Source organism: Psammomys obesus, unplaced genomic scaffold, assembly GCF_907164565.1.
Source record: "Psammomys obesus unplaced genomic scaffold, mPsaObe1.curated_primary_1811, whole genome shotgun sequence".
Lineage (NCBI taxonomy): Eukaryota > Metazoa > Chordata > Mammalia > Rodentia > Muridae > Psammomys > Psammomys obesus.
This window is the reverse complement of record NW_026596095.1, coordinates 4,683,305-4,699,673: the sequence shown is the minus strand read 5'-3', so window position 1 is coordinate 4,699,673 and position 16,369 is coordinate 4,683,305. Positions and strand designations below refer to the sequence as shown.

The 16,369-nt window shown below is 39.6% G+C and overlaps 1 protein-coding gene across 1 annotated transcript in view; it reads left to right on the top strand.

The window, feature by feature from the left end:
* The first annotated feature begins 242 nt into the window (after window positions 1-242).
* Mfsd14a (major facilitator superfamily domain containing 14A) overlaps window positions 243-16,369 on the top strand; it is a 32,691-nt gene continuing 16,564 nt past the window's right edge. Inside the window, exons 1-3 of the mRNA XM_055628136.1 lie at window positions 243-4,125; window positions 12,403-12,498; window positions 15,846-15,908. Of these exons, the coding sequence (XP_055484111.1) occupies window positions 4,042-4,125; window positions 12,403-12,498; window positions 15,846-15,908 (243 nt within the window). The 5' untranslated portion in view covers window positions 243-4,041. The remainder of the gene's footprint in view (window positions 4,126-12,402; window positions 12,499-15,845; window positions 15,909-16,369) is intronic.

Sequence of the window (16,369 nt, the reverse complement as noted above, 5' to 3'; positions counted from 1 at the left end):
ACCTCCTATTTCCCGCCTCAGCTATAGGTCATTAGATGATGCTTCCATACAGACAGAAGAGCTTTTCCTCTACAAGTAGTAGTAAAGTTTAATATCATGGTTTTTGTTATATCTGACTGTCCTTTTACAGTCAAACAATTTGGCTCCTAATATTAACTTGTGTTTTATTATGAATTTAAATGCTACAATACCAATATTCTAATGACAAACATACAGTGTAAAGTTAAAAAATTATTTGTATTTTTGCTTATTATCAAAATAAGCCTGCACACTAAAGGTGTATATTTAAAGCATATATTTAAAAGTTATGGTAAGGGTAGGCATGGTGGCACACACTTTTGATCCCAGGACTCAGTAGACAGGCAGGAGGATCTTCTTGAATTCCAGTCCAGGTAGACCTACACAGTGTAACCCAGTCGGGGTTAGTGTGTGTGGGGGGGGAGTTAATAGAATTCAGGTCTTCTCCCCATGGTTATTAGTGTAACAGAAATAGGTTCACTAGTTTTTATTTGTATCCAGTTTTGTAAATTTAAGCTTTTATTATTGACTCTATAAGCCACTTTTTACCTGATTGAAAAGTTGAAACCATTGTTCACAGAGGAGTCTGCTTAGTCTCCATTGTCTGCCCCGCTTCATCCTAAAGCGCCTTCTGTGGGGAAGGATTTCCATAAGCTATGGTTGTTTCCTTCTGAAAGGCAGACATATGTGTCACTATGTTTACTGTGGTTCTTTTCCTGCCCTGTCTCTCATGTTCTCTGTTCTACAAGGCTTTCTTTTCTGAGGTCTGTTTGATCTTAGTGATTACCTCTATACTTAATTTGCTTTGCTTACAGGATTCTTTTTGTTGTTGTTTGTTTAAACTTCAGCTTCTCTCAGCTTTGACTCTTACCTGATTGTCCATGTGCCTACATTCAGTGAATACTTTCATTCCCCTTCTATCTTGTCAGATTTTCTTTTGTGTTATTTTTACTTGTGTTATAGGATAGGAACATAAACATACACTGTTTTGCAACCCTAGTCTTTAAAAAAAAAATGACAAGCAATGTTATATGTAGTCAAATAGCTTTGAATAACTGACCAAAAATCATGTCTTAAAAGTAACTTTGGTGTAGCTGAAGTATGAATTTAAGAGGTTATGAAAAGTTAGAGTAATCTTTTTTTTTTCAGTCTGGCTCTCATGTAGCTCATGGCTACCATTGAACTTGCTCTAGAAGCTGGCCTTGAGCTCCTGATCAGTTTGTTTCTACATCACAAATGCCAGATCACAGGTGTGCACCACCACATCTAGCTTACAGCAAATGATCTTCTCAACCCACTCAAAAGAAATTCCTGTGATTTAGTTATGAAGTCTATTCCACTCTCAACAGCTGCAAGTTGGACTTCAAGGAAGTTTCTATATGAGAATTTTATCTTTAAAGTAAGTATGATGAAAAATCTTATTTATCAGCCAAGATGCTTTTCTTCTCCCAGCCATAAAAATCAGTTTATTTTTCATTTCTTGTCAGTATGGAAGTAGAAGGAACAGAACATCCAACCAGGTTTATTTTTAACATTTTATTTTGAAACTTGAAATTTACAGAAAAGCTGCAATAATTCATACACTCATGTACTCCCCAGACTTTCTCCTTTACCTTGTCTATTAGTTATTTAAGCCATGTAACAAATAACCCCAATGTTTGGAGGCCTGAGAAATCTACCCCCTTGAGCATTTTTAAGACAGGAGTTCATATCTCAGTCTGTTCTCAGATTTGTCCTTGAATTTTTTATTCTCCTGAGTGCCAGGACTTGGGCATACACTTCTATGCTGGGTTTATTTGTTGTTGGAGATAAAATCTGCAGCTCAGTGCCTATAATGACAAGCACTCCAAAAGAGTACTGTAAAAGGAATGTTTATTCGCCTTTGTCAATTGCATCTTAGAGGCTTACTGCCTCCTCCTGTTAACCTAGGGCCTAGTCCAGGAAGCATCTGGCCTCTGTATAATCTAATCTAGGCCCAGATGTTTCCAGCCTCTGAGACTTACTGCTTAATAAGTTCATCCTTTCTTGTTCTGAGCTCATAGCTGACTGGTTCAATTCAGCTGTTGTAGCTCAAACTCCTCTCCCAGCTGACTTATTCAGTGTGGCTTTTCCCTTGGCATCTGAATTACTCTGCTTGGCCTCAAATTAACTTCAGCAATCTTTTCTAATTTTCTAGCTCATCGTTCTCTGCATTGTCTGACTTGTTCTGTGTTCATGTGTGTCTAGCTTGTTTTCTCATTCAACCTCTTTGTAAAACTTTTCCATAAAACTGCCCCGCCTCTCTGCATAGCCCCTTAAGTAGCTTCCCTTTCCTCTCTGTTCGTGTGAGAGTCGGGCATCTACTGTTCTTTCATATCTTTCTCTGATTCATCATTTTTTCTGCCACTCAGGCAACACTTTCAAACTTGGGTGCTTGCTTCTATAAACTAACTTTACCTTCATTGTTTGAGATTAAAGGCATGTACCACCACGCCTGGACCTAAACTTTTCTTTACCTGATAGTTGCTCTTTACCAGGCTGGCCTTGAACTCAGATCTGCTTGCCTCTGTCTCCTGGATTAAAGGTGTGTTTGTATTCTAGCCGGATCACACAGACTAGGTCTTTGGATGTGATCTTTTGCCAGAGCAGGCATGTTCTGAATTAAAATTCCTCCACAGACTACCTTCCCAGCCCTGCACTGTGGCTAAGCTGGGTAGTCCTAACTAAAGGTCTTGAAGTTTTGTAGTCAGGCTGTCTGCAGGCTTGAGCAGGCCTAGAGGCTCTACTTCCAAGATCATCCACAAGCTTTGTAGGAAGTTTCAGCTCCTCAACAGCTGGACCTCTCCTTAGTTCCTCTAGGATCATGGCAAAACAAGTGACACCCGGACTGGAGTGAAGGAAAAGCCTAGCAAAACCATGCAGTGTCTTTTATGACCTAGCCTCTGAAGTCAGTGCTGTCACTTCTGCTTTTCCCTGTTAAAACAGAAGGGCATCAGTAGCCAGGCCACAAGCCAGGAGAGAGAGCCCAATCCACTTCTTCCAGGGAGGAATATCGCTGAGTTTGTGACCATACCTTACTTAGAACCACCACATTCAGGCCCACTGTACATTTTGGTTTGTCACTAGCTTCAAAGCATCAAAGTATGAGAGTAGATAGCATGTGTTGTGCTCTTTAACTACCTAACACTGAAGGTATGTTTAACAGAAAGGTTTTCAACACAATTTGTTACCAAAAATTTGTTATAAAAATTTTGCAGGGCATGATGGCACATGCCTTTGATCGCAGCATGGAAGGCAGTCAAGCAGATCTCTGGGTTTGAGGCCAGCCTGATCTGCATAATGCGCTCCTGCCTCAAAATAAATATCAGCGCTGTGGTAATACTTCATAATTTATAGTCTACTTGTGTCTGCTCTTTCTAGCAGTCTTCTAGTCAAACATTTTTTAAAAGTCTATGAAGTGTGACATATCTCGTTTAGACTGGCAGAGAATAAAATGTCCTGGAACCAGGAGGTATCTAAGCCAGCATGAACTAGCTGAGGATCAGGTCAACAGCTAAAAAATCTCTACCTTCTACTGACCATTCCTGGAAAACGGTTGCCCGTTCGGTTGTGTTTTGGTGGGAACGCGGTTGACGTAGATGCTGGTACCTTGGAACGTTTGGTTAGAGCGTCTGAGAAAGTATTTGTCAGGTTTGAGTAGGTAATAACTTTTTGAAACTTTACTTCATCTAACAAGGAGAAACAGTTATACCCACGGCCCAGGCACGTGGCTCCACCCAGTCCCGGGGCACCTCCCTTCCCTGGGCTAGTGCAGACCTCAAGGGGCGTGGCCGCACCGAGGGGGTGTGGCTGCGTCGTGGGGGCGTGGCAGGCGACTCAGCCGATCACACGATGTGACGCGCCGCCGGAGGCAGGCCGGGCCCTCAAGATGGCGGCGTGCGCCCGGAGCGGCTCGGCCCGGCAGTAGTGGCGGGACCGCACTCGCCGCTGGGGCCGCCCGCCCCTTGAGTGGCTGCTGCAGCGCCGGGAGTCGAGGATGGTAAAATGACCCAGGGGAAGAAAAAGAAACGGGCCGCGAACCGCAGTATCATGCTGGCCAAGAAGATCATCATTAAGGACGGAGGCACGGTGAGTCCCGGTTCCGCGCCGCAGAGCGGCCCCGGAGCGGGCCCAGCTCGCTCTTCCCTCCGCTTCCGCCTCCGCCCGGGCGGGGAGTGCCCTGCCCTCCCGCACTGCCGGCGCTGCGGCAGCCTCGGCCTGCGGCCTCCGCGGCCTGGCTCCCGCGGAAGCCGCCCGCACCCACCGCCGGGTGCTGCGTCCCGGGAGCCTGCGGCCTCGGCCCACGTGCTCCCGGCCGCGGGGAAGAGGCGCCGGCCCCTCGGCAGCCTCGCCAGGCCCAGCGCGGCGCGCGGGGAGGCCGGGCAGCCTTGGGCTCGCCGCCGCGGCCCGCTGGGCCAGGGTACGTGCGTTGTCCGCGGCGGTCTGAGCCGCTCGGGGCTCGGTCATCCTCTGGGGGTTTGTGCTCGCCAAACCCCTTCCGGCTTCGGAAGCCTGAGCTTACTACCTGGGGCCTACACATCTTCTTTAGAAAAACCACCACCTTGTGCCTCAAAATAACAATCATTAGAATTGGCCATGGCGGGAGGATGAGGAAAAGACCCTAGCAAGGGGGCTGAGCCTAAAAAATGTGCCTTTTAGACCATCGTTATTCGCAGTAAACTTTATGCAGTGTGCATTGGGTTACCAGAAGTGGACAGAGGATTTGTCAGGGGAGGAACGGACGCTTTTTCTTGTGCTGAGATTTTCCTACTGTTACACTCTGATCTTCGCTGAATCCTTTGGTATCACGTTCGGAAATGGAATAAAAAAAAGTAAGAGGTGTCTCTTTGCCGTGAAGTTGCATACATAGTTCCTTTTCATTTGTTTGTAAGTTAGTAGAGTCTTGATCAATGCTAGCAAAGCACTAAATCTGTAACTAGGCTACCACAGTGCATTTGCTGAGTTTAGTTTGAAATAAATGACAACTTTCTTTTGACATCTCAGAACATGGCCTACTCCAACTGCCAGAATTTAGAAAACTTGGGACATATGGAACGACTTCAGAATATGTTCAGTTAACTGCCAGATTTATTAGTTATCATAGCTTTAACATTTATTGAAAAAAAGAAAGTCTCCATGTCTTTGTTTTTTTTCCACTGTGCCTGATTGAAGTATCACTTTGATCTGATGAATTCACATCAGCTGTTTTGACCAAGTTGGTAGGAACCATATTGGGAGGAAAGGATATTGTCAGGTATGAAAAGACAACATACTTTACAACCAGGTGATATTTAAGATAAGTATTCTCTGCAATAGACAAGAATTAAAACTGATTTTTAAATGCACCTTTTAAATTGTAGTTTTACGCCCTCTTGGATTTTTGTTTGGTTTGTTTTGTCGGAGATTTTTTTTTTTTTTAATGAGATAATGGGGATCACATTTACAGCCTGTGTCAGCCCTACAGAAGATTCATTCCAAATTCTGACTTTTAGAAGAGATACTTGGATTTTATTGAGAAAAGGTCTCATGTAGCCCAGAATGACTTCAAACTTAGAGCTTGCCACTTCTTCGATCCAAGTGCTGGGATTATAGGGGTGTGCTCCTTCACTTGCCAGGAAGAGGTTTATTTGTCTTTCTGCTATTTATAAAGATACAGCCAATTTGTAGCTTTTTAATAGTAAAAATGCCTTTATGGTATACTAAATCAATGAAAATTTTTCATGGGGGCTGAGGGCTTAGAGTATAGTCCTTTCCCTTCTTACTATACCTTGTTTTCCTTTCCCTTCCCCCTTTTTTTTTTTTTTCTAAGATTATTTATGAGCTGAGTATTAATCCCATTACTGAGGAGGCAGAGTCGGGGAATCTCTGTGAGTCCGAGGCCAGTCTCATCTACAGAGACAGAAAAGCTACACGGAGAAACCCTGTCTCGAAAAACCAATATATATATCCTGTACAGATATATATATATGTGTGTGCATATATAATATTATATGTAGAGGATATATATAACTAATATTAAATATGTATTTTTAAAGTATATATTATATTAGTAGTGTTTTTTTTCCTGAAGTATGTATGTGTTCAACATGCTTGCCTGGTGCCTGAGGAGATCAAAAGAAGGGGATCACATCCTCTGGATATTGAGTTACAGATGGTTATGAGTTGCCATGTGAGTGCTGGGAACTGCACAACAATCCTCTGCAAGAGCAGCAAGTGCTTATAATAGCTAAGCCATCTCTCCAGTTAACAAATCAGAGCTTTGTTTTCATCATTGAATCTCACTGGGCCTCTAGTATGTAGGTAGATGGATGGATGGATAACTGTGTGTGTGTGTATGTATGTATGAAAGAGTTTAGTTTTAAAGATGGAATTGCTTTTCTGCCTCTCTACATGTAAATTAGGCTACGTAGTGAACATTCTGATTGTTACGTGTATATGTGGTTTGCCTGCATGTATGTCTCACTGTGTGGGTGCAGTTACTTTGGAGGCCAGAAGAGGACATCAGATCCCTGAAACTGGAGTTACAGTTGGTGGTTAGCCACCATGTGGGTGCTGGAAATCAAACCAGGGTTCTCTGAAAAAGTTGCTAGCAGTGATCTTAACCACTGGGCCATTTCTCCAACCCACCTCTTTTTTAAAGGGAAAAATTAACTGGTTTTCCTACTGTGTGTTTTGTGGATTGTTGTAGGGCTATTGAGGTTACAGTTTCAACCTTTAAAGATCTTATGCCATTGGAGTCATTCAGAGGCAGGTGTTTTTGAGACAGTGGTCAGTCTGTGACAGTCTTTTAACAGTATTTGCCATAGTTGAGTATTGATTAATCTGAGTCTCTTTTCTTTTTAGGGTTAATGTTCAAAGTTTGTTCAACCATTTTTAATATTGCTGAAACCAGTATTTTCTAGTGATTTGGCAGAAATTAGAGTAGATGTTAACAGTTGAAAAATGAACCTTCTGAATGAACAGTGTTAGTCACAACTTACTTGTGCTGGGTATTGAACTGGTGACCTCACACATGCTAGACAAGTGCTCTCCCATTAAGTCTACCCTAATGGACTGTTACTAATTTACTTCCCCTTGAAATTGTATTCAGTATGCTCTGAGGTCTGGATAAGACTAACTTCTTGCAACTTTAAGCAGTGTAGAACAAAGGTAAATCACATTAAATTCTGTGATGGTATGTGTGAGAAGTTTTGTTGTGGTTGCTGGAAATGAACCCAAGTTTTCACAAATGCTAAGCAAGTGCTTGGTGGTCAAGTCACAGTCCCCAGTGTCTGTCAGGAGTTAAACTGGAACAGTTTACTCTGAAGTTTTTTTGTAAAATTTCTTGGTGTATTTTTCTTAGCAGATTTTATAGCCCTCCCTGATTTTTTTAAGTCATTAACTTAAGATTTTTAGGGCTAAGGGAAGATTTATTTAGTACTTATAGTACTTATATTAGGGATATATTTATACAAATGTAGCATTCTTAAGTATATAAAATATGTGTGAAATATATATTAATATGCAATGTGTCAATCTATGAATAGAAAGCAAAAGATTATCACACAAATACAGAAGTAAATAAATCATTCTTTTGTTTATGTGGAATACATTAAGACTGGTTATTTTTTATTTAGACATACGACTTTACCTTGTTAACAATATTTATTGCCTTGTGTGCATTACACATAGTACTGTGTTACATAAAGGCTTTTGATAAATTGTTCCCCATACTCCCTACCTTCCCTTTTTTGCCATCTCCCAAGTCTTTGGTCCACTAGACAGTTTCATTCTACATTCATGTCATACACGCATCCATGTTTTTGTGTATCTATAAAATTAATGAAAGAAAAGGTGGTTTTCAGGCTCATTTAATTTACTTAATGGCTCCAGTTGTACCTTTTTTTATACAAACCATATTAGTTGCTTTGTTGTTTCTGTTTTGTTTTGTTACAAGTTTTTTAAGACAGAGTTTCTCATGTGTAGCCCTGGCTGTCTTTTTGGAACTTCCTAGGTAGACTAGGGTGTCTTCAAACTCAGAGATCCACCTGACTGCCTTCTAAGTGCTAGGATTAAAGGAGTGTGGCACTACTCCTAGCTTTGTAATGTTATCTCCATTCACTTTTCGGTTAAGGGATATCTAGGCTCCCATAAGTTAACTAATGTGAATAATGTTGCAATAAGCGCTGATGTCTAAGTATCTGTGATGTGTTCATTTGGGCTTCTTTGGGTGGTACCAAGGAGTGGTAGACCCTAGCCTTGTGGCAGATCTATTTTTAGTGTTTTGAGAAACCTCCAAACTGATGATATCCATAGTGGTTGGAGTACCTTATATTCCCACCTGTTCACAAGGACTCTATTTTAGTGGCTTCTTAGCCAGCATTCTTACCTTTTTTTCCCATTTAATGACTGTCGCCTTTATTTAAGTGAGGTGAATTTCATTGTAGTTTAAATTTGTATTTCTCTTGTGAGATGGAACATTTTTCATGTGTTTGCTGGACTTCATCTTTTGACATTGACTTCATTTCATTTGCCCAGTAATATATTGATTGGGCTGTTTAATCTACTGTTTATTTTTTTTTAATTCTTTGTATATTATACCTATTACTCATCTGTCAGGTGATAGTAAAAATGTTCTCCCATTCTCTAGGCTGTGTTCACTCTTGCTATACAGAAGCTTCTTAATTTCATGTAATCCCACATGTCGATTCTTGACATTTTTCTACCCCTGTGCTATTATTGGTGTCTTTTTAAGAAAATCTTTGCCTATACCTCGGGTTCAGTGGTTCAGGTCTTTGATCCATTTTCAGTAGATTTTTGTGCAGGGTGAAAACCAGTGATCTAATTTCATTCTTCTAGATTTGGCGATCCAACACCAAAAGAGAGGTTAAAACAGGCTCTCCTTTCTCAAATACGTGTTTTTATGCGTCTGTCAAAAATTAGGTGGCTGTAACTGTTTGGGTTTATTTTCTGTGGAATTTTTTTTTTTTCTCTATTTAACTTCATGACTGTTTTGTGCCAGTACTGTGCTGTTTTTGTTACTGTGTCTCTGTCATATATTTTAAGATCAGGTATTGTTATGCCCTAGCATTGGCCTTTCTGCTAAGGATTGCTTTTAATATTTTTTAATCTATTTTTTCCTTTCATTTTCTACTTTAAGGAATGGCATTAGAATTTTAATGGGGATTTCACTGAATTTGTAGGATGGTCGTTTTCCCAATATTAATTAACTTCCAATTCATGAACATGAGGCATCATTCTGTTTTCTAGTGTCTTCTGATTACTTTCTTCAGAGTTTTCCAGTTTCAGTATAGATTTCCTTTACTTCTTTAGTTATGTTTATTCCGAGGCATTTGTTTATTTTTGTGTGTGTGGCTATTTTACCACATTTGTGCCTAGTATCCTTGGAGACCAGAAGAGAGCATGGGATCTCCTGAGATTGGAGCTCCAGGTGGCGTGAGCCACTGTGTGGGCCCTGGGATCCCTCCCCTGCAAGAGCAGCTAGTGGTCTTAACTTGCTGAGTCAGCTCTCGGGCCCCTAGATATTTATTTACCTATTTTGAGACAATTGTGAATGGGGTTATTTTTCTTCTTTCTTAGAATATTTGTTATTTATGGATAGGAAGGCTACTAATTTTTATATGGTAATGAAAGTGTTTATTGGCACTGAGAGTTTTGTCTTTGGGCACTAATTTAAAGAATCATATAATCTGCAAATAGAAATATTTGAGTTTTCCTATCCTGTTTATATCCCTTTTGTTTATATTAATGCTCTAACTAAGACTTCAAGTACTATTTTGAATAAGTGAAGGAAGTAGACACCTTTTTCTTGTTCCCAGTTTTAGTAGAAATGTTTTTGAGTTTTTTTCCCCATTTATTATTCTTTCTCAGATTTAAGAATGGGCCTGTTTGAGAACAGCATAAGTAACTGGTAGAGTAAGTTACTATATGTTAAATTATTTTGTCTGTAATCTACTGTCTGCCATTTTATTTATGAAGGTAGTGATGGCATTGGTGAATTTGCTTCTGAAGGATCTGTACGTAGCAGTAAAAAATTAGCTCTTCAGTTTTATTTCATATGAAAACATGGTGAGCATGTTAGTTTCTAAGGTTAGGAAGTCAAACTGGGGGCTGGAGAAATAAGATGGCTAAGGAGTACTTGCTGCTGTTCAAGAGGTCCTGAGTTCAGTTCTCAGCAACCACATGTAATATAAATTAACTATAAAAGTAGGGTTAAAGGGTGTGGCTACACAGCTATTCACATGGGTTATATTTTACTGAAATTTAATTTTTGTTAGATTTTTAAAGTACTCGTTTATTTATTTAGACTTTGTAGGCATGAAGTTACTGTGCAATTTAAATGCTGATTTTGTTCAAACAAATATAATCAGGAGGACTGCTTACCAATTTAAATCAAACTGGCTGCCAAAAGTTGCAGATTATTATAGTGTAACTTGTTTGGAGTTGCCGGAAGTTTGAAGTTTAAATACAACAAATATTTTTTTTTCTGAAGTAATATTCTGACAAGTACATATGATTTAAACTTTTCAGTTATTTAAAAGCACCAATTGTCACTAGCATTGTTTTAGTTTGTCAGCAAGACTGAGATTCAAGGGTTGATGGTAGAGCATGTGTGCCCAGCACGTGCAGGTCCCTGGGACTGATGCTCATCCTCCAGAACTGAAGAGTTGGTGTTTTAGTTGGGGAACATCGAGATTCTTGTTTGTTTTGTTTTGTTTTGTTTTTCAAGGCAGGCTTCCTCTGTGTAGTCTTGGCTGTCCTGGACTCGATTTGTAGAGCAGGCTGGCCTAGAACTCACAGTGATCCTCCTGCCTCTGCCTTCCTGAAAACTGGGCTTAAAGGCTTGAGCAGACATGCTGGGCTGGTTTTGTCTTTCTGAAAGCAGATGGCATTGCTTATCCTTTCTTAAGGTAGAAAAGCAGTTAGAAAATTCATTATGTGAAGTTTTTGTGGTTGTTAGAGATTGTTTTAAAATAATGAGTTAGACATTATGACACTAAGACCAGTCCTGAAGTTAGGTGCCGTATTGTTGACAGTTTGGATTTAGTTAGCTGTTGGTAGATTTTAGTTCTATGTTTTTTAATGGATTCAGTTTGTGGCCATCAGTAGAATGTAACACTGCTGCTTTGTGTGGTGCGATAGCCACATCTTTCTCACTAAGAATGGGATGAGTGCTCCTTAAACTTTTTCAGTGGAAATTCTGTTCTCGTGGGGGATTTTAATGCAGCCATGGATACACAAGTATATAAACTATACAAATCAGACACTTACTCAAGTTGGGTTTTTTTGTTGTTGTTGTTTTGTTTTGTTTTTTTTTGTTTTTGTTTTTTTTTTTCATAATTAAACCATTACTTTTCTGAGAGGAGAAAGCCCTGCAGTTCATAGCACACTGTTGAGATCTGGAGCCAACTCTTTGAGGCGGTATCATCCAGTGTACCAGCATCTTAGTGTACTATTGAACTTTTGTTGTTAGCACTTGATTACGTTGCTGACTGGGGAACTGTGGCTTGCAGCTACTGCCCAGTGTCATGCTGTATATCACAAACCCTGGAAAGAAATCAAAAATTGAAGTCTGGTTTCTTCTGAATTGTGTATGTATTGCCTTTGTTCTGTTGTGAAGTTAAAAACTGTTAAGTTGAGCCATTGTTAGTCTAGGACTGTGTATAGGCTACCTTAAGTCACCTAGCAACCACATGACTATTGTGAGTAGAGATCAGGTTTATAGGCGTTAGATATTATAGCCCAGCCACTCTGTTAGGCCTTAGGATTAAAAAACAGTATTTAATTCCTATGCCTAAAATGATATACTGTGGTGTGGCATTCATTCATTGTATGTCCACTTGGACTCTGGAAGAGTTGCTTCCCCCTACCCATTTACTTTTTTAAAGATTTATTTATTTTTATTTTATGTATGGGTGTTTTGCCTGTATGTGTGTTTGTACCACGTGTGTGCCTGGTGCCTGAAGGAGCCAGAAGAGGACATGGGATCTCCTAGAACTGGAGATACAGGTAGTTGTTAACAAGCATGTGGATGCTGGGAATCAAACCCAGACACCAGGAAGACTACTAAGTGCTGCTAATCCCTGAGCTGTCTCTCCAGGCCCTGGAGTTTCTTCATAAGCTGTGTGTGTGTTAGCTTGTCTCTCCTGTGACAAAATGCCTGAGACATTTGTTTGCACACAAATTCTCATCTGAAATATTAAAATAGTTAAACAGTCCAAACAGCAGTTTAGACTAACTATACCCATTGTTAGATAGTGTGTGCCTGTAGTTCTTAATCAGTAAGTGTTGAATATTGTCATCATTGTGGGCTATTCAGGAGCGAACTGCTACTTTTTTAACTTATGAAAATATGTCTTTCTACAGCCTCAAGGAATAGGCTCCCCTAGTGTTTATCATGCGGTTATTGTCATCTTTTTGGAGTTTTTTGCTTGGGGACTACTGACAGCACCCACACTGGTGGTAAGTAATCTTAATGTACATACCAGAAAAGATGGCCTGTTTTCCTTTCCATGGTTAACCAATACTAACTTGTCAAGTGACCTGTATTTATTGCTTTCGCTACCTCTTCCAACCCATAAGTACCCCTTACCTGGGGATACAGGTGTGTGTATGGACCTGTCATTTCACTGGATGTGTCCAAGCAGAGACTTAATCACTGCTCTTAAGTAGATAGGAAGGGTTTATACTGATGGGTTAGGGAGGGTGAAATGTAGGGCCCGTATTACTCAACATAATTATTTTGAAGTAAATTGTGTAGCTCTGTTTTCCTAAGACAAGGTTTTTGTTTGTTTGGTTGGTTTTTTTATTTTTTTATTTTTTTTGTTTTTTGTTTTTTTTTTTTTTGTTTGTTTTGTTTTTGCTCAAGATCTACCTACATTTTCCTAGATTTGGAATCATAGAAGACTGTTTACAGCTTGGGTGATGGTTAATTTCTTCCTGTCAGTGCAGAAAAAGGAAATAGAATGAGATTCCCATCTGTGAAAGAGTCTGTATCTGGAAAGGAGTAATTAGTTAGTTTAAAGTGTGTAGGTTACAGAATCTCAGACTAAAATTTTTATTTTAAACATTATATGTATGGATAATTTGCCTGCCTGGTGCCCGCACAGAGGGATTAGAGATCCTAGAAGTGGTTTACAGATGGTTGTGAGCCTCTGGAATTGCAGCTAGTGAGTGTTCTGAATCATTAGCCACTCTCCAGCCTGGAGAAGAGAATTTGAAAACAGTTGCTTACTTGTATGTATGGTCATGCACTTGATCACTTTGTACTCATGAAACTTGAAAGTGTGTTCATAAAAAGTTAAATGGCTACATAAGTATATCCCAAGAGTCAAAAAATGTTGATAATCCATATTGCTTAGCAGATTTATCTACATCTATATAACCATTGCTTTTTGTATATAAAATATTTATGTTTAAGAACGTTACTCTGCATACATAGACCATAATCATCCTCAAATAAGTGGGTTTTGTTTATAATAAACTGTCATTTATTTAGTTAGAATAGTTCTCAATAGTATGAGTTATAAGAATGCCAATTTGAATACTTTTTTGATTGAGGTCCTTTTTAAAAACAACAGCTAATTTATCTAAAGTGTATAATTAATTATTCAGAGTATAAGTTTATATGTATCTCACTCTTACTCTTGAAGGATTATCACTATGTTGCCCAGGCTTACCTGGAACTCTGTAACCCTCCTACCGCAGCTCACAGAGGAGCTGGAATTACAGTACGTTACTATATGGAAATGTGTTAAGTCTGATGGAAAGGTTCTCCTGATATCTTACCCACCCATCTAGGCATGATAGAAATGTGTAACCTCTTGGTGGCCTTTATCTCTGCCATTAAGACAGTAAGTCAAATAGAGACAGCTAGTTAGAATATATGTTATCTGTTCAGTGATGTTTCCAAAATTTCTAGGCCTTAAATTAAAGCCTGTTTTAGTAAAATTGAAAAAATGAGTCTAGGACTTCTTCACCCAAGCTAGGTGAGTGCTCTCTCTGCCTTTGAACTGTATTCCCAGTACTGATAAAGCAGTTTAAGGGCTGAAGTACAACACCTTGAGGATTTGAGTGGAATCCCTGCTTCAGTTCCTTGGGTCTTTATTATAACTAATAGACAAATGTCTCAGAAGCTGGATATAACCACTCTTATAGTGGTTAAGAGTATCCTCTTCATCCAGAGGACCCTCCCTTGCTTCCCAGCGCTTCTGTTGGACAGTTCAAAACCATCTGCAATTCCAGCTTCAGGGGATCTAATATTCTCTTCTGGCCTCCATAGGTACCAACAAGCATGTGAGAAACACATAAATTAAAATCATTTTTTAAAAAAGGAGAGAAACAGATACCTCAATCTAGACTGCTTGCTTTGCTTTGCTGTCAGTGCTTTGGTGTAGGGCTGCTTGCATGCTTGCAAGTGCTCTGCATCCTCCAGCTATGACTTTGCTATGTAGAAGCCAGGTTATTATTATCTCCAACAAAGTACAGAGAGCTGCCTTGTGCATAGTAGGTTGCTTAGCAGTGTTGCTGACTTAGATGCTGGTGGTATCTTCCCTCCTACTCCTCTTTAAGTTGTGATGACAAAATAAGACCCCTTGGTTGGGAACTACTGATTTTAAATCTTGAGTATTAAAAACAAACATCATCAACAACAAAGAAAACGCTTGATTTTTCTCATGAATGAGCGTCTTTAATTCATACTTTACTTCAATTTTTCATCTTTCCCTTCATCTTTCCTTTCATCTCTCTACTGGGTGTCACACCCAGGACCTTCCTTGTCCATGCCAGGCACAGGTTTTATCACAGAGCTTAGAAGAGCTCAGTCTTCTAAGTTTCTCATTTTTATTTACAGTGAGTATGTTTTCTGAGGTTTCTTTTTTTTATTTTTTAAAGTTTTAATTTTATTTTTATTAATTACAGTTTATTCACTTTGTATCCTAGCTGTAGTGCCCTCTTCCATCCCCTCCCAATCTCACCCTCCCTCCCTCTTTTCCTATGCCCCTTCCCAAGTCAATGACAGGGGAGGTCCTCCTCCCCTTCCATTTGACCCTAGTCTATCAGGTCTCATCAGGACTGGCTTCTTTGTCTTCCTCCCTGGACTGGTAAGGCTGTTCCCCCCCTCAGGTGGAGGTGATCAAAGAGTGAGCCCATGAGTTCATGTCAGAGACAGGCCTTGTTCCTCTTATTGGGAAACCCTCTTGTACACTAAGCTGCCATGGGTTATTTTTACTTCTTTGCAGGGGTTCTAGTTTATCTACATGCATGGTCTTTGTTTGGAATATCGGTCTAAGGTTTCTTCTTATTGGGAAGAAGAACTAAAGGAAAGCCAATTTAGTTCTTGCAAGGTGTCAGGAGTACACTCAACAGCATTTTTTCCCCTCATGGGCATTCCCCATTGTCCTTACAGAGACAGGCAGAGTTCTTAGTGAAAGAGGCATCAGCTTCTGAGCCAAACGAGAGTTCAGCTGTTCCATCTGTAACATTGTACTATACCATGCTAATCTGGAAACTCATGAAATAAAGCTAGATTGTATTATGAAAGGCTGTTTGAGCTGGGTGGAAGAGGCAAATGCTTTTAATCCCAGCACCTAGTAGACAGAAGCAGGTGGATATCTGTGAGTTCAAGACTAGCCTGGTTTACAAAACAAGTTCCAGGTCAGCCAGGGCTCTTACACGTAGAAACTCTGTCTCAAAAAAAAAACCGAAAGAAAGAAAGAAAAACAAAACAGAGAGTGTGTGTGAGAGGATTGTTGAAAATGTTAATGTAGACATCTTACTGAGACTAAAATATGCCATTTTTATTGTCTTAGGTATTGCATGAAACCTTCCCTAAACATACATTTCTGATGAATGGCTTAATTCAAGGAGTAAAGGTATGATCAATTCTACATATGTGTACATATACATATATATCTATATATACATACTTTTGTATTTATAGTTTTGTATGCTGATTGCCTAATCCCTGAGATGTAAAGTTTTTATAACTAGTTAGAGTATAATTTAAGATATTCTTTTTTTACATAAGATTTGACTCGGATACAGGCAACTGTGTTTAATTATTTTATATTTTCTGTTTTATATGATCATTCTTCTTTAAAATAATTTATTTAATTTTATTTTATGTGCATTGGTATTGTCTGTGTTCATGTTGGTGTGAGGGTGTCAGATCCTAGACAATTCTGAGCTGCCATGTAGGTTCTAGGAATTGAACGCTGGTCCTCTGGAAGAGCAGCCAGTGCTCTTAACCACTGAGCCATTTCTCTAGCCCCTTACATTAATCAGAATTCTTGTTCCAGAGGTTTTAGTGAACTTTATACAAATTTAAGCAATA